The sequence below is a fragment of the Megachile rotundata genome, chromosome 6 (genome assembly GCF_050947335.1).
Source record: "Megachile rotundata isolate GNS110a chromosome 6, iyMegRotu1, whole genome shotgun sequence".
NCBI classification, from domain to species: Eukaryota; Metazoa; Arthropoda; class Insecta; order Hymenoptera; family Megachilidae; genus Megachile; species Megachile rotundata.
Window position 1 is genome coordinate 10,567,459 of NC_134988.1, and position 21,855 is coordinate 10,589,313.

At 40.5% G+C, this 21,855-nt stretch overlaps 1 protein-coding gene across 11 annotated transcripts in view; it reads left to right on the forward strand.

Moving 5' to 3' along the window:
* The window catches only part of by (focal adhesion protein tensin), a 324,342-nt gene that overhangs the window by 189,155 nt on the left and 113,332 nt on the right, over positions 1-21,855 (forward strand). Inside the window, exon 1 of one of the 11 annotated variants that reach the window (XM_012285019.2) lies at positions 6,839-7,449. The exons of the other annotated variants lie outside the window; for them this stretch is intronic. Within the exon in view, the coding sequence (XP_012140409.2) occupies positions 7,423-7,449 (27 nt within the window). The 5' untranslated portion in view covers positions 6,839-7,422. Of the gene's footprint in view, positions 1-6,838; positions 7,450-21,855 lie in introns of those variants that run through there. 11 annotated transcript variants of the gene reach the window in all.

The following is a 21,855-nucleotide window of genomic DNA, read 5'->3' on the forward strand; positions in this document are numbered from 1 at the left end:
TATCGAATGATCGATCTTCTTCCTGTTCGCTATGATACAAGCAGAGGATTCGGGCTTGTTAGGTTTACAGTCCTGGCCACGAGCGTTATTGCCCTTTCGTGGAGACACAAAAGCAGCCGGTCCGCTCCGTTTCTTCCATAGAAGAATTCCGTGTAGGTCACGTTCGTGGTGGACGTTTTGAAATTCGAGGCAGCTCGAAGGTTCCAGGACTCGTCATGTGGCTGCGTCATCTCTTCAGCTTCTTTCTTTGTGGTATTGTGTAGGACAGTCGGACTTGGTGCGACAGTGTGTGATGTAATTCGTTACACGCACGGTAGCCACAGGAACTGTACGTTTCGTCGCCTTGAACTCGTGCCACCGTCGTTCGCTGGACCACACGTGTGCGTGTGTGTTTCACAGCACACGTAACTTTGTATCGTGAAATTTTGTTACGGGGTCACGTGAAATCAACGGTATATTTAAACGGCAAATCCGATTCAGGTGATTGGTGGATAATAAATACTAATTAAGCTGCTGCTGGTATTCCTTGTTAAATTGAATACTGAAATATGGGCAATACGCCAGTGTTAAATGCGACTCAACACAATTCCGAATAAATGATTAAGCAAAAATGAGGTACACATTTCATTGCTTATAATTTGTATAAACTTGCACGTCTGAAAAACGAAGATAAATCGATTCATGGTATTCATGCATATATTATGTGTAATAATATTGGATAACGATCAGATAGGAAAGCGTGACGATGCTACAACCAATGGCTGGTAATATAGGAGCATTTCTGTTAGAGATCATCCAGATTTCTAGACTTCCGCCTAGTGGCAAAATTGTCTTCGATAACTGATTATACAGGCGCACCAACAATTTCTCCTAACAATTTTTCTTCCGATGCCGCCTCACAAAAATGATGATATATCGTGTTCATCATGCTTGCTTTCGCCCGTTTACGCAAACATGCGCGGCATTAAGCTGGAAATTGGCTAGAAAGTACAGCTATCTAGAGTCCCGTGTAACATTATAACGCTACCGTGTACACGAGCCACCTATGTGCATCGTATCTCGCCGAGATACCTCTCTGTGTATATGTTACATGTGCGAGAGGGTATTGATATCATCGTTTGAACCCCGACGCATTTTCTCCGGGAACTGGAGCGAGATGAGAACCGCTGGGACCAGTTAAACCAACAACACCATTCGTCGAATATGGAGAACCAGACGTTTCCTTGAGATCGAAGGTCGTTGGAATCTGACCAACCTGCTGTTTTTCTTCTTCGTGCAAAGACGCGGGAAGATGACCCTTTGACAGCTTCGAAATTCCGACGAGCACCATTAGTCTCCATTGAAAGTTTTGGTCACCTTCCCTTAACTTCTCTATCAGCGTTAGTTTGGAACATAGGTTCCAATTTGAGGAAGTGTAAATTTAGTTCTCTGGGGAACTGCAACGGCAGCGGAGAAAATTTGGTAGTTTATTAGAATGTCGTATGCACATGCATTGTAATGTGTAGCATTATAATGTACTAAATTATCTCGCGTTGTATCGCTATCTCAGTTGCGCGGAGTTTGATTACTTTGCCTTGAAGTATCATGCGTTTTAATACACAAGTACCATGCGCTGCTTTAATACTTGTTGACGTAGCAGGCATTGTTTTGATACGCGTTGAATTGCCGTGAGTTGAATTATCACGCGTTAAATTACCAAGCGTTGAACTACCACGCGCCGAATCACTACGGATCGAATTACCACGCGTTGTATTCTCAGCGGATTGAATTACCATGCGTCGAATTTCCACGCAACGAATCAAATTACCACGCGTTGTATTCGCAATGAATCGAATTACCACGCGTTGTATACGCAATGAATCGAATTACCACGCGTTGTATTCGCAATGGATCGAATTACCACGCGTTGTATTCGCAATGGATCGAATTACCACGCGTTGTATTCGCAATGGATTGAATTACCACGCATCGAATTACCACGCGTTGTATTCGCAGTGGATCGAATTACCACGCGTCGAACTACCACGCATCGAATTACCATGCGCCGAATCACTGTGGATCGAATTACCACGCGTGGAATCACCAAGTATCGAATTACCATGCGTTAAATTACCCCGCATCGAATCACCACGCGTCGAATTACCACGCATCGAATTACCACGCGTTGCAATTGTCATGAACCCAATTACCACGCGTCGAATCACCAAGCTTCGAATTAGTACGAATCGAATTACCACCTGACGAATTCCTACGCGTCGAATTACCACGCACCGAGTCACCACGCGTTGGAACTCTACACATTGGAGAACCACGCGTTATATTGATACAACGAATCCCATCGCGCCGTACCTACATGCATCATATTACCACGCATAGATTTACTATCTCCGCCTAAACTCCATACGTTACAACATCGAATGCCCGCTAAACGCGGCAATATAACGAGGCTCCACTGTAGCTAAAATCAAACATTACCTCTTCTGCATACATAACTGCAACGAAGTGAAGATCCGTATTCAAATTGACCGGGATTCGTGAGTACATATTAAAACGAACCATGATCCCGTCCCTATCCATTTCTGCGTCTGGCTCGTTTTCAAAGTTGGTTCATAAGGGATTCACGTCACGTCGTAGCTGATTCGCCAACTTTCTGAACGCGTCCTTGTTCCCCGTGCACGGTCACCTTTGCGGTTAAACTGGCTCGTGTAACAGGGAGGAGCAGTAAGCAGGAACGACCAGGCCCTTTTAGCGAGGCTCCAGGAGGCTGTTCACGGGATACACTGCGAGAGGTTTACCAGGTTGGTCGCGAGAGGTGCATCGACCGTCCTGCTGTTGTAAACCGTGGTCACATCTCGTCCTCGCCAAGTACGAAAGCCGTGGCTACCATACCTGGTGCTAGCACGCCGTGTGTACCACCACCTCGGCCTTCCAAGATTGTAAACAGCCGGCAAGAACCGGGGAAACCAGACGATGGGTAACGTTGCTCCCGGTTCTTCTTCTTCGTTCTTCCTGCTTCTTCCTCCATCTTCTTGCCTGCTCGAGATGCGCCCAGCTGCAGTGGCTCGATATTAACCCTTTCGCTCCGACGCGCTCCTGACAAAATGCTCATTGTGGCCTAAATGCGTTCCTGCGACTTGGGCTCGCGATTACGGTAATTACACTCGCTTCTGCGAAAGCGTATTTTATTTTAGTGGGGTTTTTACAAATTTGTAGGTGTATAATATACGCAATTTCGTATATTTTTTGCACAAAAAATGGAGGTTGAATACTTCGTATGCGCTGTGAATACAAATGAAGTACAAGTTTAAGCTGTTATAAGCTGTTATGCTGTTAAGTTGCTTGTTAAGCTTTCGTAGGATTTCTTGTACTTCTGTAATGTCTACATATAAGACTGTTTAGAAAATTCAAATTTCCTTAAATAAAGTATAATGAAGTTCAAGTTAGTAGAAGTTGTACTAGTAGTCACTAGTTGTTATTCAACTACGTTGTCTACTAGAAAGGTGTTCTACAAATAACGTTGATATTTCATCACTTGAAAAGAACACCGGTTTTTCAAGACTTCACACATGATGCTTGTTATGCGAGCAGTACAAATGCGATCACACGTGAACCGTGCAAGAAATTCAAATTTCCTAAAATTCCCGCCTTCCGTCGCGTTCCCTTCATCAGGCACCGTATCCTGGTTTGTGCTATTCATCTCCGTTTCTTAAATCAACACCGGCAACAATCCGGCATTCATCGCGAACAAGGATATCAAGGTAGATCGTAACCGAGCTGCTGATGGTGCATCATCTCTTGGCGCAAAGTCGCGACTGAAAATAAAGAGAAAGGAGATAAAGATGACGTATCATCAGAGGCAACACGGTTCCAGTGTCCTCACGATGGAAACAATGCACCTAGCGATCCTCACGACTCTTTCTGGCTCTATTCTTCGTCGTCGTTGCTACGAAAACCGTCCTCCTCTGTATTTCTCTGTGGATTCCTTCATTTTCGTATCTACTCGTCATTTTTTCTCGTTACTCTGTGGAGTTAAGTGCATTCGGCTATCAGGTGTAATTTTGTAGGTTGTAATTTGGAATTTGGGAATTTGGGGATTTGGGGATTTGGGGATTTTGGGGATTTGGGGTTTTGGGGATTTGAGGATTTGGGGGATTTGGGATTCTAGGGATTCTAGGGATTCTAGGGATTCTAGGAATTCTAGGGATTCTAGGGATTTGGGATTCCAGGGATTTGGGATTCCAGGGATTTGGGATTCCAGGGATTTGGGATTCCAGGGATTTGGGATTCTAGGGTTTTAGGATTCTAAGGATTTGGGATTCTAGGGATATGGGTTTCTACGGATTTGTGATTCTAGGGATTTGGGATTCTAGGGATTCTAGGGATTCTAGGGATTCTAGGGATTCTAGGAATTTGGGATTCCAGGGATTTGGGATTCTAGGGTTTTAGGATTCTAAGGATTTGGGATTCTAGGGATATGGGTTTCTACGGATTTGTGATTCTAGGGATTTGGGATTCTAGGGATATGGGTTTCTACGGATTTGGGATTCTAGGGATTTGAGAATTTGGGGATTTGGAGATTTGGAGATTTGGGGATTTAGGGATTTAGGGATTTGGAGATTTTGGGATCTAGGGATTTGGGAATCGAAGGATATGGGAATATAGGTATGTGGAGATGTAAATATTTGGTAATATAGAAATTTGGAAATATAACAATCTAGAAATGCAGAAATTTAGGTATATCCAAATTTAAATATGTAAGGATAACAAAACTTGAAAAACTATTGTCTTTATACACAAATAAACTTTGAAATTTGAAAATTTGTATCTAGCAAACATAACATTTCAAGATTGCAATAAAAACATTCATGAATTAAAAAATGTAGTAACATGAAAACTGTCCCAAAAAATGATATTGGAAATTTTTGTATTAAATTTAGAGAGGAAGAAATACATGCAATTTGTAAATATACAAATTCGATCCGTTGAAATATGGGACGCTCTCCACTCCGCTATCATGCAGATGAATCCTCCGTTGGTCGTATTCGAGAGCCGATCGCACACGTTTTCGTATCGCGGAAGGAAAATCGATGCGATCGCGTGCGAGGGCTGTAACGGTATTCAGAGTGTGGGGTCGGGGCTGTCGATCGAACGAAGAGAGGTAAGACGAGACGGGGCCGATAAACGTGATGCAGAACGTTTCGAAAAGAAGGTTCGCGGTATCGTGACATTGACTCGGAGACCGGCAACATCGAGTTGGCCTAATGACTAATAACATCCGTGATTGAACGCGCCGCGAACCCGCGACACCGTGTCGCGAAAGTAGGCACAATTTACGAGGACAAGCTCGTTTCTCTGTATCCTTCTCTCGTCGATTTATTGCCATTATCGAAGGATCCATTATATCGGCTCGATCTTTCTCGACTACACGTGGACGCGTCAAAGGTGAACCTTGATCTTGCTTTATTGATGCTTCAACGTTTGAGCGACGCGTCGACTGTCATCTGGGGAGATTGAGACGTCGTGAGATTCCATTCTGCTGAACAGGCTTCGAGTTCTCTGCCATCATTTATTATCGCTAATCGGAATAATCATTTCAATACGTATAATTATTAACTAGCTTCTCAATGAGAACACTATTAATGGTGCGGACGCGGATCATTAATCTTGAGACGGTACAAAAATTTATGGAATAAAGTATGAACTTACAAGAAAAATAAAATGCAAGCGTTAAATAGAATTACATAAAGTACGAGCATAAAATAGAATAAAATAAAATACAAGCATAAAATAGAATTATATAAAATACAAGCATAAAATAGAATAAAATAAAATGCAAGCATTAAATAGAATTACATAAAATACAAGCATAAAATAGAATAAAATAAAATGCAAACATTAAATAGAGTTACTTAAAATACAAGCATAAAATACAAGCATAAAATAGAATAAAATAAAATGCAAGCATAAAATAGAATTACACAAAATACAAGCATAAAATAGAATAAAATAAAATGCAAGCCTAAAATAGAATTACACAAAATACAAGCATAAAATAAAATTATATAAAATACGAGCATAAAATAGTATAAAATAAAATGCAAGCATAAAATAAAATTATATAAAATACAAGCATAAAATAGTATAAAATAAAATGCAAGCATAAAATAAAATTATATAAAATATAAGCATAAAATAGTATAAAATAAAATGCAAGCATAAAATAGAATAAAACAAAATGCAAACATTAAATGGAATTACATAAAATACAAGCATAAAATAGAATAAAATAAAATGCAAACATTAAATAGAATTACATAAAATACAAGCATAAAACAGAATAAAATAAAATACAACAAAAGAGAGTCAATAAAGTAGGAACATAAAATACAATAAAATTAAGTACAACCATAAACCAGAATGAAATCAATTAAAATACAAATGGTAACAAAATAAAGAACAAGCCCAATTATTATTAAATGAAAGTACCAGTTATAGATACAGTATCAATACAGTATCAATTATCAAAACAGATATGCATGGAAGAATAAGGTTCTGAGAAGGAGCAACGTCCCGTCGAAACGATCGAGGTACCTCACATGTGCATTACGATAACGAACTCGCGATAAATACGCCCCGTTGTCTATACATCACGAAATAAATATATTCCGCGTGTCCGAGGATAAATCAGAAAGCGTTCGTGTATAATTGTCAGTGTCGTCGATGTAACAGCGGGTTGTTAAAGATTCGACCACAAATTTTCTGCCGGTCTGTCCGCGTATTTGGTGGGGTGTCTACCTGAGGCGATAGCGGATGGGCTCCGTGCACGCGCGATGCGGAGCTCTCCAGTCCGCGAACAGCGCTCCAACGCGAAGGACGTGGGAAAGATCGATTCGTCGTTGCTTCTCGATCGAACATTCTTCCCTCGGATTCGCGCTCCAACATCGATTAAACCGTAACGAATCGATCCGAGGGTCGTCGAATTTGGCGGGAAATTCGAATTTCTCGAAAGCGGTTATCGTGTCGATCGGTGAAGTGAAGAAGTGTCGGGGTGCGAACCTGTTCGCAAGGTGTCGGTCGACAAAGATTTCGTTGTCCGAAGCCTCGGATACGTTCGATCGATGCCGCGATAAAATTCTCGGCGCGCGAACAACGAATAAGCATGGCCAAGGCGGCATGGTCGTCGAACCCGAAGAGACACGGGCAAAATTAGCTACGGATCGCGCCGTGACCTTGACCGGCGTTGACCAACCTGACGAAAATCGAGAGTGTTGAGTCGGCGAACCGGAGGACTCTGAAGGACAGGTCAAAGGAAGGGCGTACCGACCTGAGATGCGCCATTTTCGAGAACCGATGCGAGAAGGTGAACGATCCTTGGAGCGTTTCGCCGCAGACCGGTAATGGGATACCAGAGGTGACGGCAAGATGAACGGTCACGGTTCCACCAATGAGGTACTTGCGCTACGTTCACGTACGACGTTTCTTTTCCTCCTTTCCTCTTTTCTTTTTCTTTCCCCCTTTTTTTCGCTTTGCCGTGTCGCTCGCGTGCTCGCGCTTTCTTCTTCTTGTTGCGTTCTAAATTCGACGCGCCATGGACTTTAGGGCTCGTACACATTGTGCTGGATGAGCCTCGAGAACCCTTGATAGACCTCTACTAGCTTATTTCATGATTTGGTTCTCTTGCGAGTTCGAAATAATTCTGCATTTATCCTTTTCAGATTTCTGAGTACCTTGATTGGTTATTTTAATTTCTAGAGAGATAAAGTTACGTTTGAACTAATTTAATGATCAGTTAATTATTCTATTATAATCAGTACCCAATGTAGTTTGAATAAAATGTATGTGGCATTCTGAGTTTGGTACCTCGATTGGTTATTTTAATTTCTGGAGAAACAAACTTATGTTTGCACTAATTTAATAACGAGCTGGTTATTCCATAATAATCAGTTCCCAATGTAGTTTGAATAAAATGTATGTGGCTTTCTGAATTTGGTACCTTGATTGGTTATTTTAATTTCTGGAGAAACAAACTTACATTTGAACTAATTTAATGATCAGTTAATTATTCTATAATAGTCAGTTTGTAATGTAGTTTGAATAAAATATGGCGATGTTATGTTACTTTTTGGTTTATCGCCACCATAGTAGAATTACTATACACCATATGTTGAATTACAACACGTATAATGTGTCGTATCACGCGTTACACTAACTGAACGCGTTGTATCACAAGTTTACCACTCGTCAGATTACTGTACGCTGTATCATAGTTGAACTCCCATACTTTGAATTACAACGCACTGTAACGTCGTGTGTCGAATTACTGCGCGTTGTATCGCCACGCATCGAATTATTACGCGTTGTATCACGCGTCGAAATACCACGAGTGTTATCTCGTGTTGAAATACCATGCGTTGTGTTATCGCACGTTGAGGTATCGTGCTGTTTTGCTATATGACAGGTTATCACACTCTGCTTTGTTACATGGTGAATAATCACGACTCAAATTACCATGCGAATATGTGTTGAATCACCACGAATCACCAAGTTCATGTTTAATTAACAGAATGAAAGCTTATAAAAATCCTGAAATAATTATATGAACTGTTTAAAATTTTGGAGTAAACGTTTGCTACAATTAACAAAATAAGAGCTCATAAAAATCCTGAAATAATTATATGACCGTACTGTTTAAAATTTAGGAGGAAATGTTTGCTACAATTAACAGAATAAAAGATTATAAAAATCCTGAAATAATTATATGAACTGTTTAAAATTTTGGAGTAAACGTTTGCTACAATTAACAAAATAAAAGCTTATAAAAATCCTGAAATAATTGCATGAACGTACTGTTTAAAATTTTAGAGTAAATGTTTGCTACAGTTAACAGAATAAAAGTTTATAAAAATCCTGAAATAATTAAATGAACATTCTCTTTAAAATTTTGGACCAATACCGGAAGAATTTGACAATATCCAGCTTATTTCGCATCAAATATCAATAATTATTGAAAGAGGAAAAGATAAAGGCAATAACGTCAGCGCATTATATAAGAAGTAAGCGCATAACGATTACCGCAGTAATTACGAACGATAACAAAGTTATTGCAGAGTTAATTGTAAGCACGAAAGAATGAAGAAATATTGAAAAGTCATTAGGTGTATGGTCGAGGCGATTGTTCGAAAGAAAATTTGCGAGTGGCAGCTGTTAGCTGATCGATGCAGAAATAGTTGCACTTTTGATCGCACGGAAGGAACTCGATATTACGTGGGTTTCTGAAACGTTTCTGTTCAACATGCTCGAGTTGCAGTCGGGCTTGGACGTTTTATTTGCGTCTGTGTGCACGAACCCTTATATATATAGCACTCGCAAAGACGTGGAATTTCTCGAAGTTCGCGAGCGTGTCTTGCGTGTTCGTGTGGCTCGCACGATCTCGGAATGTTTTAAATAACTCGTCTATTTTTCAACGAACTTTCCGTATCGATCCTCGTATTCAAATGGAAAATTCAACGAGATCGGGGAACAGTTTTATCTAAATCCCCGCGAAGCTTCGTCACGGTAAACAATTAACGATTATTCTTTTTTACGCGTGTCGAAATGCAGAATTATCGGTTCGGTTATCGTAGACTTCTGTACACCTCCCGTTGATTCCGTACTTTTACCAAACGCGAGACCTTTGCGATTTCCAAACGGGTTTCGCTCGAATGAAAAAAGACGGAACGAGGGAGGTGATAAGGCGTTATAGCTGGCTGATTAGATAAGCTCCAGTGACAGGTATGGCATTGTTAGCGCGTCGAAACTCGCGTCGTACTTTTTCAATGCTCCACATTCATCCAGAATGGTACGCCGTTCGAAACTTTTCCAATCAGGCTGGATCGATCTGCCAAACAGTCGGAACACTTGCCGCGATCACGATTACTCGGGTACCTGGCACGATTCGAATGAAAATGTGGTCTGGTTAGCCGCGGAATTGTTCGTAAATACACGCGCGTATCATCGCCAGGCAATTTTAATTATCGAACGAAGATAGCGACGAATGGTTGAAGCGAGTCACGATAAGGTTTCCGCTCGCGTATGTACATACGCGTATACCGTTTGAAATTTCGATAGTCGAGCAACCGTGGCCGAGATATCGAGGCCAGACGATTTTCCATCTTTTCAGTCTCCGGGACTCCGGGATTGATTGGACATCTCGAATGGAGAATCGCTGGCGAAAAGCCAACAGAGTCACTGAGAGAAAACCGTACGGTTCGTGGAAGCTTTCTTTTACACGCAATGCTAAAAATCGAAAGGCGAAGTTTCTTTTTCTATACCGACGTACACTCCCTTGCTTGCGAACACATCGATAATCACGGTTCCGGGAACGAACGGGTATCAGTCACGTTTTATCTGCTCGAGATTTTTGCATAGCCATTATCATTCGTTTGCTGCTCGATATGAACCTCGACTCGATATTCCTTCCACTGTTTTTCCTCGTTTACTCGATCAAAATCGATTTATTCCGATCGACGTCTGCTACTCTGCTGAACATCTGCAACTCTTCGCTGAATATCTTACTGTCTTCTTCGATATTCCATGATTTTGAAAAAACAGACGTTATGTGAATTGCGTTTTGAAGTCTGTTAAAAAATCAGGAAATGATTGGTTACTTTTTGATCAGCATTTAAAGTTTGTTAAAAGGAAAACATAACTGTGTGACTTACACTGCAACTACTATTAAAATTGCTATTCTAGAGAAAGAAGTAATGTGAATTGCGTTTTGAAGTTTATTAAAAAATCAGAAAATGATTGGTCACTTTTTGATCAGCATTTAAAGCTTGTTAAAAAGAAAACATAACTGTGTGACTTACACTGTAATTACTATTAAAACTACTATTAAAATTGATATCCTAAAGAAAGAAGTAAAAACTAACCTCAAAAATAATGGCAGTTTTTTAAAAGTGCACAAAAGAAACATTATATGAGTAAATTCAATAATTTTGCTACGTGAACATAACCTCATATATTTATTCTAAATGATATACAGTTGTTCCGAAAACAAGTGAAATGTGGTTAACAAACCGCGTTGGATTTTAAAAAGTTGTATGATCAATCATTCTACTTAGAATGTGTTTTGCTACGCCATTTTCACTGCAACCGCGAGCCATTTTGATGTCGCCATTAAAACTCCCAAATCGTAAAATACTGCTCAGTTACTTTATTACTAATTTTACATAAAATTACTGTTCCATATTCAAACAGAAGATGAATTATCCTTTGATTCCCTCACACTGATACATCAAACACTTTGTTGCTGAAAAATAAAGTATTTAATTAATTTATAAATCGATACTTTGTTTAATGTTCCAGAGTAAAATGATTTTGTTTCATGCCTTTAAAAAGCTCTAACAGTTAAGCATTAATTATTAAATATTTATTTATTTTAATTTAATTAATTGATTCCCTGTTTTCAGTTTTTCCCTGCACAGGTTTATTATTAACGTTTTAAAAATAATGTTTGAACGCCCTTTATATTAGATGGCGCCAGTCATCGACAGCCCGGCGATCAACGAAATAAACGAGCAGCGTCTACTTTAATTAAAAAAAAGAACACCGAATTAAACAGCAAGGGGAATATCGCTGGTCCTTCGAGCGCCATAACTTTTAATTTCCATCGCGAAACAAGTATAACGAGAACGGGGTTTATATAGTGGCGACAGCGGCCATAGCGCCATTAATCTCGCATAATCATGGCCGATTAATTGGCATGCAAATGAGCTCGGGCACAAATTACCACGAAGGTGGGTTCGATGCCGCTTATTCTTCATCTTTGTCTCCCTTTGCCTTTTATCCTAATCTTCGATTAATAATCAAAGCGTCCTCCTTTTTTCCCCTAAAACAACGGGTAAAACACGAGTTTCGATCAAGGATGGATCCTTGTCAAGGATCTCTGAACCACACAAACGCGAGCCGAATTAGTCCTTCTTGGAATTGCTTCTTCGTTGTTAAGGTCATCGTATAATGTCTTCTTGTGGATTCTTTTTCTCTCCCGGCTCTCTCTTTCTTCTTCTGTATTTCGAGGACCACTTGAAAACACGCGTCTAGTCGAAAGTTCGCGCTACCGTATGAAATATTCATCGCATTCCGCGGACCAGGCGTTCTGATGCATTCACGGAGCTCCGGCAAATTGTTATCCTTATACTTTTCGTAGAATTCGTTGAAATATGGCAAATGTATATAATTGTGGAGTGTTTTTATGATTTCTCAATATTAGAGTTTAAAGAGAGGATTTTGGGGATGTAAGGATTTGGAGATATAAGGATATGTGGGATATAGAGATGTGGGGGATATTGGGTTGTGGAATATAGGGACGCGTGGGATATAAGGACGCGTGCGATATAGGAACGCGTGGGATATAGGGTTGTGGAATATAGGGACGCGTGGGATATAGGGATATGTGGGATATAGGGACGCGTGGGATATAGGGATATGTGGGATATGGGGTTGTGGGATATAGGGACGCGTGGGATATAGAGATATGTAAGATATGGGGTTGTGGGATATAGGGACGCGTGGGATATAGGGACGCGTGGTATATAAGGACGCGTGCGATATAGGGACGCGTGAGATATAGGTACGCGTGAGATATAGGGACGCATGGTATATAGGGATATGTGGGATATAGGGACGCGTGGTATATAGGGATATGTGGGATATAGGGTTGTGGGATATAGGGACGCGTGGGATATGAGGACGCGTGCGATATAGGGACGCGTGGAATATAGGGACGCGTGGGATATAGGGTTGTGGAATATAGGGACGCGTGGGATATAGGAACGCGTGGGTTATAGGGACGCGTGGGTTATAGGGACGCGTGGGTTATAGGGACGCGTGGAATATAGGAATATGTAGAATATGGAGATGTGGGATATAGGGACATGGGATATAGGGACGTGGGATATAGGAACGTGGGATATAGGGATGAGGGATATAGAGATCCTATGATATAGGGACTCAGATCCCAGTGATCTATTATGGATTATGTACAATTCAGAGAATCAGAAATGCAAAAGCCCAAGAATCCACTAAAATATCTTAATACAGATCCAGCTTGACCAAACATCATCTATCCTAGAATTAAGTCCCTTGAATAAGTCCCCTATTCGAAAAATACTTTAAACCTTCATTGAATCAATTAATCGTATCCGAATAAATTATTATCACGTCATCGACTTCCTCAGAATGACGTAAACCATTTCAAATTCCATCGCGTTCGTCCACAGAATCCTGGGTAATAGTGGAAACACAAAAGGGAGGAGCTTCATGACCAGAAGGATAAGATGCGAGAAGTTTGGTGGCCGAGTTCGCGAAAGTTTCCAAGAGGCTGAGACTGAAACTCTAAATATTACGAGGATTCGCGGATCCGTTATAGGATTTAAGAAAGTTCGCAGCTGCGAACCGACTTTCGGGACTTTCTTATTGCTTGAAAAATAGCCGGGTCATCCCGCTTCCGTTTCCTGTACGTGTAGTTACAGGAAAAAAGGGACGATCGCGAACTTCGTTTCGTTCGATTTGTTCGTGGAAAAGTATCGTGTGGGTCTTTCGGAATCTGGTAACTTTTAGCGAAACAGCACGTGCGCTTTCAGAGAGATTCGCAAATTGATCTTTTAGTCTTTTACAACGTTACTTGGTAACGAGTTGGATTCGTCCGCCATTTTGTAATGGTAGTTACAGTGGGAAACTCGAATAAAATGACGACAAGCCACTTTCAGTCGGAACTTTCGTTTCAAAGTTTCCAGAAGAACAGTGACCTGTCAAGTTTAAGATTTAATAAAATTCTGAAACTGTACTTCAGCATTCAAAGTTCCTTTGTGCAATTTTTCTTAATAAACTTCATTCCGCGCGTTTAGCAAAATGAAGACCGTTAACCTGCGAGCGAACCTCGCGAAATTAAAATACTTGGTTTATTTCATTTGCATTTTTGAAATATCTTCGTATCCAGGTCATATTGTGCAAGAATCGCTCGTATCGCGATTGAACAAGCATTTTAGAAGGCTGTAAAACATCGCTAAGCCATCATTATTCTTCGAGATAACGTAAACGTCCTCGTGTCTGAACGGTTCGTGACAACAGACGAATACCTCGGAGAAGCTTAATTTCCGCTTAATTCGAACGGGGAACACATCGGTGAAAACGAGATTATGAACAGAGGACGCAGAGGGTGGATTCTGGTGGCTTTCGTCGAGTTAACCTCAGATTACCAGCCATAACGTTTTACGAGCACGAAGACCCTCTTGAAATTGCCATCCAGTCCATGTGGACAGGTCGTAAGAAGCTCGTAAACGAGTTGCATAAAATTGATTCGCAACAGTCGGCGATCGAGCGGTCGACACCGTTCTCCATGGAATTTTTCGCGGTTCCTCCAAATCCCATACGATCGTCCAATAAATTGTCGGAAGGTGGAGAAAATCGGCTCCGTTTACGTTCCGATTTCTCGCATTCGAATCACGTGAAATTTCAAGCCGGTCCTTATCTTCCCTCGGAATTCGAGAGCGTTCCATTCGGATAATTTCTGGTCGGCCGATTCGAAAGAATACCGGACACCTTCGTTACGCGGCACAGCATTTTAATTCCCGCGGATGAATTCCTGATAAGATAACGAGGGATTTCGCCCGTTTGCCAGACGTTTGCTTCGTAAACAACGCCGCGTTAAATCCACTTTCAGATTCTTATGAGCTCAACATTCTTCAAAAAATATTTTGGCAAATTTGTGAGAGGTAAAAAATAAGATTTAACTACTTAAAATAATGACAGGATTTAATCATTTTAAAAATGTATGGTAAAATCACTGTAACGTATACTTATAAATTCTTGCAACCAACTCATATGATTGCTACATATGATTGTTAATAATCACATCGATACTCGATGTACAAAATCAATCATGCTCACATATTAAATATGATGTACAATAAAAAATTTTTTTTTTGTTCATACAAAAAATGTATACAGATGATGCGACTGAGAGTGTTTCAGACTTACTGTACGATTAAAAATATCATACATTTTCACTCAATTAAAATTACACATACATTTTTAATCATATGAAATTCCTCAATAATTCAGAAAAATAAACCAAATATTTTTTGCAAAAATTATGTATGAAGTACTGGTAAACGCATATCCAATTTATCCAATTAAAACCGTCCGCTTCATATTGATTACATAAAATTAAGTTCTTAATGAACAGCTAAATTCTTTCAGAGAAAGTGACCGCTATTCATCTCCCGTGATATTACATGTCAATTATTCAAGACAAGCTACAAGTAGTTGAAAACAAATGAATATCATAAATCTTGCAAGCAGCCAATTAAAATTGTCTATACAGTTTGTATAAAATAAATTTCTTAATAAAGGGGTGGTTTCAGAGACATTTTCTACTAATAAATCACCTTATAATTCTATGAAACTTGATACTCTACCTGTTTTCCCTAACTCGATAATTAGAGTACACGAAGAATATGTAGACTAGTAAGAATAAAGATTGATTACGTACGGATAAGTTCAATTTTATGGATACTTTATTCCTCCGCTGAGAAAAGTAGTCGAGCAAACACGTGTCCACGTTAATCGCGTATGAAAAGGAATCCTTTGAAAGCCGTGTGGAGTTCACACGCGATAGGCGGGTAACACACAGTGGGTCTGTGGGTTACTCTGCGGCCACGCGGAATTATTCGGCTCGTGGAACGAAGCGCTAATGAATATTGATGCTTCACACAGGTTCACTCTAGCCGAGGTCGATGCATTAGCATCATTAACGCTGCTCTCCGACCGGCAGAACGTTCGAGTTGAAAGGATAAGTTCGACCACAAAAAGCATTCTCAGAAAACACCGAGGAAAAAGGGACAACACCGAAGTTTGTCAATCCCTTTGTGTCCACCTTTTTGCCGGTGCAAAATGTGAAAAGTCTTTGTCTATCGTTTAACGCATTAATTAGTCGAGCGTGAGAATTTTGTCTGTTCACAATGGTAACATAAAGTAGATATGAAATGTTGGAAAGGAATGTGTACATCTATTATAGTAATTGATCTATGTATCTATTATTGTAACTGAAAATTGTGCGACCACAATATTATTTGGACTATCACCACAATGGACTATCGATTTAAAATCCACGAGGAAAAGTTCAAAGTCAAATTGTCAGCGAAAAGCTGCATTTAGATGGTATCTAATCGGTGGGCTAGGAGGTGTAATCGAACGTAGAATCTCTGTCGTCGTACACTATTGAACGAGGTCAGAACGTGACCAATTGGCAGACCACGAAACAATTTAATGCGATTAGATGTCAGTAGGGGAGCGGCGATGTCTGTCGCCTGTCAAATTTCGCAGCCGTTGACGTTGTTCGAAGAGTAGATTCGTGTCAGCGGTAGCCTTACCCCTTTGTTCGATCGACCGATTTAAATCGACTTAAACTGCTTTCTTCCATCTCGCTACCCTCATCGAGAGCCGATATTTTCTCGATAGTTTCCCAAATATTTTTTGCCTCCTATTACAATTTAATTTACGATAGAAAAAGTACATATTCCGACCCCAATGTTTTCTTACTTTATCGATTACCTTTAAAGACGGTTTTTCAACTCTAGAGCCGCTACTTAACTTTCCTGCCGGGAAGTCTTTCGAATTCGTTCGACGATTAAGCAGGGAAAGAACGTTCGGTACTATTCAGCAATCGTCTCCTCGATTATTTCAAGTCCGTTCCGATCGTTTCTCTGCTTTCTGGCCCTCCAAAGATCTCGCGTCGACTTTCCCACTGCTTATCGGCCTTATCGAATCGTTTATTCGCGATAAAATCACGGAAATTTCGGTCAGACGTTTATAAACGGTCGCACGTTGAAACGCAGTTCGAAAACTTGCGGATGTAGAAGGTTAAAACCACGTACATTTGAGAACTTTACAACAAATTTAATGTTCTTGAAGAAAGTACACACGAGTGCAAAGTTGGCTTTCGTTTATACGTATGTAAATTTGAAAATTTATTAAATTCTAAGTTGAAACTTGCAAACTTTGAAAATACCGAAACTTCTGAATATCAAAATTTCTAAATGTCTATATCTCTACATGCCCGAATTCTGGATCCTTTTCCCAGATATAATCTGATGGGAAAATCTTAAAATCTCAACGTTTCCAAATTTCTATGTCATACTCTATGTCATCCTAAAGTTGAAAATTTATTAAATTCAACTTAACTTGCAAACTTTCAAACTTTGAAGGTATCTAAACTTCTAAATATCAAAATTTCTAAATGTCTGCATCTCTACATCCCCGAATTCTGGATCCCTTTTCCAGATATAATCTGATGAGAAAATCTTAAAATCTAACGGTTTCCAAATTTCTATGTCATCCTTGTAAATGGTGATCGGTGGATGGAAACAAAGGCTTAACAAATTCTATTGTATCATTAACACCTCACAGAAAGAAGTTTCAAATGAATTGTTCAAAGAGAACACCTAGAAGTTGTCCTATACAAACACCTATGAACGTCCGAGTGTATCGAATGCCAAACACTCGAGCCTGAAAAGCAATTTCAATCTATCCTTCAAAGAGAGAAACACAAAGGTAACATACGGTTCTCTCGTGTGTAGCACCTCCTCGTATTCGCGTCGAGGTTTTTTGCGATTCGCGTATCCCACACGCGGAATAAACGAACGATGTTATCTCGTCGAGGAATCGAGATAACTCGCCCACCTATGGCCCTGTCGGTGAAGGAACGAACAGCTCGCGGTGGTCGTCGAGAATGACGGCAAAGGAATCGCTCTATTACCGGTCCGCTTATACGCCGATCTATCGCGTCTGAGAGCGCGAGAAGAGGCCGTTAGTCAAGCGGCTAATATCACGTTGTCCGTCCAGCTGGCTTGGCCTTCGGAGAAAGAAAGGATTCCTAACAAACGGCCGGGAGAGAAAGAGAGAGAATGCCTCCTTATTATCCGTGACTCCTTCGAGCGCCATACGAACGCTAATTACGAACTTTCATTACGAGTCACGCTCTAGTCTCGTCGAACTGTGGGCCGATCGCGATTGCGGAACGGCTTCCGTGGCTACAAACTATAACATTGCTCGATTTGTAACGCGTAGATCGAAAGTTCAATCTTGCTTGTTTGCCATTTTGTAGGGTTCTCTTTTATAGATCTTGAGAATATTGATAGGGAGATTGTTGGAATCCGAACGACTCAGGTTTGAGATTTACAGGACTTGGGATTTGGTGAACTTGAAGAGTTGGAACTTAAAAATGTACACATATAAGAGTTTAGAAGCTTGAAAAAATTCAGAACGATTCCGCCATTTTATTACCGATATCTCTATACATATACTATTATAGATGTGTATACCTTCATATGTACGTCTCTATCTTGTTCCATTTTATGATCAATTCAGGTCCTCATTTTGTATCACGAAATTTGTTAGAATATTCTTGAAATGTACATAAAGTTTTGTCTAAGTGTACATGAATCAACATTTTCTAGCTAAAGTGCCCGTTATAGACAAGTACATTCAGTGTAAGTTGGCATTGAAAGAGGTAGAAATATAGCCTGGAGTATGCACTAAACCGGCATTAAAAGTGAAGGAACAGAAAGACTTGGAAAGGAAGCTGCATAATAATTGCGACTATTAATCAAGCTAGCCGCGAGGCTCACGCAGGAATAAGCATCGATTAGCTGTGCTGCGTGGCGATGATCCGCGTGGGCGATCGAGCGACCAGTTCTCTGGCATTCACGTTTCTGCCGTGTGTCACCGATAGAAGCTGAAATAGGGTGTTGTCAGAGGGTTCGAGAGCGTGTTTAGACGTGGAAAGAGAACCCTTATCTGTGTCGACGAGCTGGAACGTCGTTTGACGTTAATTACCGACGTTCGAGTGGAGGGTGAATGATTACGAACGGGCAAGATGAAGATAGCAGGAAAGCTCAGGATTCGAATCGCGAGATTATTTACGATTATTAATCAAACGGTCGGTACGTTGGCTGCCGTATCGATCGGCAATTTCTACCTCGTGGCTTATAATTTCTGCCAATGATCAATGGCAATCGGGATGGTAGACCGCTATCTCTGTGCTTCATTAGCTCGACCGTGCCTAATGTGCTGATACGAGCAAGAATCAATCCGGATGATGGCGACTATCTTAAACTGTAGCTCTGATACATTTACCGGTTCGAATCGATCTTTTGTGCCTGATTGATTTATTCCGACGCGATTGTGTAGGTGAGAAACTAATGACGATCGTAGAGGAATGATAATCGGAATGTTCGGAGAACTAGGTGTCTTCGCTTCCGGAGAAATATTGCTGATCAACTTCCAAAGTTACTCAGCTTGCATTTACATGCAATTTGCATGAACTGTTTTATTGCGCTTGGAAGGTTTCAAAGAACTTGAGATTTTCTGATTTAAGATTAAACTTTGTTGGGTATTCAGGTAATGTCAGATACCTTTGACACTCATATTTCAAACGGTTGTATCAGATGATCAGATCAGATCATAGCAAATCACCATGTTAGACCGAATCAGATTGTATCAGATCACTGTATCAGTAGATCAGATCATTGTACCATTACATCAGCTCATTATTTCACTATATAATTATTTCCTTACAACGCTTTACTTTAAAACTTGAATCCATTAATTCTGTTACCTAATGTTAAAATATAAAATTATTTAAACAGAAAACGATTCGTCCAAATTTGTCAATGAGTTTCCCTATTTAAGGTAAAATAACTGTGATTATAATTACATCCTGATGAAATTTCCATGGTGTCGAGAGATTTGCGAGGCGAAGAAGAAGGCGAGCGGAAACGAAAACGGAACGCTTCCTTCCCGGCGCGTCGTTAAATCAATTCCCGGCGCAGGTAGACATTGGACCGTGACAGCCGGCGTGAATCCTGGCGCTCGCCGACACTTGTAAACGTAGCTTTAAGGTTACCGGAGGGGTGTAGACACGCTACGACAAAGTGGCCGTGGTGTGTTCGCGGTGTAACGGCCGTGCGGTTACCGGTTTATCGCGCGAGAGTACCTCCGCCAGGCGCGGAGATGCGCACAATGAACGAACAGCCACGCAAACCGGTGAACTCGAACGATTTTCCGAGCTGAATTCGAGGCTCGAGGCAACCAACGCCACTCGTGATTAATGTATCTAATTACCTATCTTGGCTTCTTCACGCTATTCGAGTTTGCGAAGGGTCTCGCAATTAGCCTAGGTACCTCGTAAACGCCATAAACGATACCTTCTGTCTGTCTCGTTCGTTCTGCCTCTTCTTACGGGCGCATTCGATCTGCCAAGGTTAGATGCTTCAGATGCTCCACATCTGTGAGATATTCTGGAGGATTATTGCAGTCGATTAAATTCCTTTTAATTCCACGATTAATTCTTTGTACTTTTTAACTTATTTCAGAATTTCATGTTTAATTTATTCAAGAATAATTAGAATGTCGACTTCTGACGTATGTTAACATGTACGTTTGAATTTTATGATTGATTCTAACTAGTAGGCAATTTTAACTTTCGTTGTTTGTCTGAAACCAACGTCCATTTGAGTCTCCAGACACATTACATTCTATCCTAAAGTTTTGGACTGCATAGGGTTTCGATACGCATCCCTCAATTAGCGGAGAACGTATCGCAAATAGCAGACATTAGAGTTAATCCTCTTTTCAGCTATTATGTATAATATATTAGGATTGTTTCAATTAGGATTCTAGAATATGGTTCTCAGCGGGTTTCAGTAATGTTGAGGCTACATATTAACAGAATGTGGCGGGGGTGAATAAAGTTGTATAGTTTGATAAATGATATTGTAACCCATTGATAATGTCCATGGAATGTACTCCAGAGATAACATCCATAGAAGTATTCCATAGATAACAGTCATAAATGTATTCCATAGATAACATCCACAAATGTATTCCATAGATATAGTCCATAAACGTATTCCATAGATATAATCCATAAACGTATTTCACAGATATAATCCATAGACCTATTTCATAGATAACGCAGTCTTCAACAGATAAACCATAGACGTCTTCCATAGATAACATCCATAGACTTCATTGACTAACCTCCATATTGGTGTCCTATAGATTAACCCATATATCCCGTAAATTAGCCTCCATAGGTATCCTATAGATTAACCTTCATAGAGGTATTCTACAGGTGGCCGACCTCTGCAGTTCCATACCAGGCTACTGAAATTTCTCCTGCTCTCACGGCACTCAAAACGTGCATTTTATAATGAAAGAAGAAGTCATTTGCAGAAATATCAGACTGTACACCTATTCGTGACATCTGGTAATTGCTTCATTACCCCCTTGATGGATGATGATTATCCTCTAACTCGTACATAGCGTGGTCCAACAAGCGTTACTCTCCCCGATTACAATTAGAAAAACGTAGCAGAAGAACTAGGTGAATGACTTAAAAGAACGAGACGTTCGGCATCATCGGTATCAGTTGCGGTAACGCTTGCCAGTTCAGGAATCCAAATTTGAAAGCTACAAGATTACAGTCTGGATCTCTAGCCTCATTACAGCCGTCATTTGTGTCGGCAATTTCATGACGTGGTGCGTTTCTACCGAAGCCAAGATCGATCAGGTCGCTAATGCGAAGGTAGATTTATCGCGGGCCAGCATCTCTCGTTCGTCGAACGCGGGATGAGAAATGGACCGCTTGCAAGGGAAAAGCGGAACGTCGCGGACGATACAACCGAACGGACAGTGTCTCGTTTGTCTTCGGTTTCGCGGACCGGATGAAGTGGGCCTTAACGAGAGGGACAGGTCGGCTTAACGATATTTGCTGAGACATTTCGCTGACAGCGGAACGAATGATCGATATAC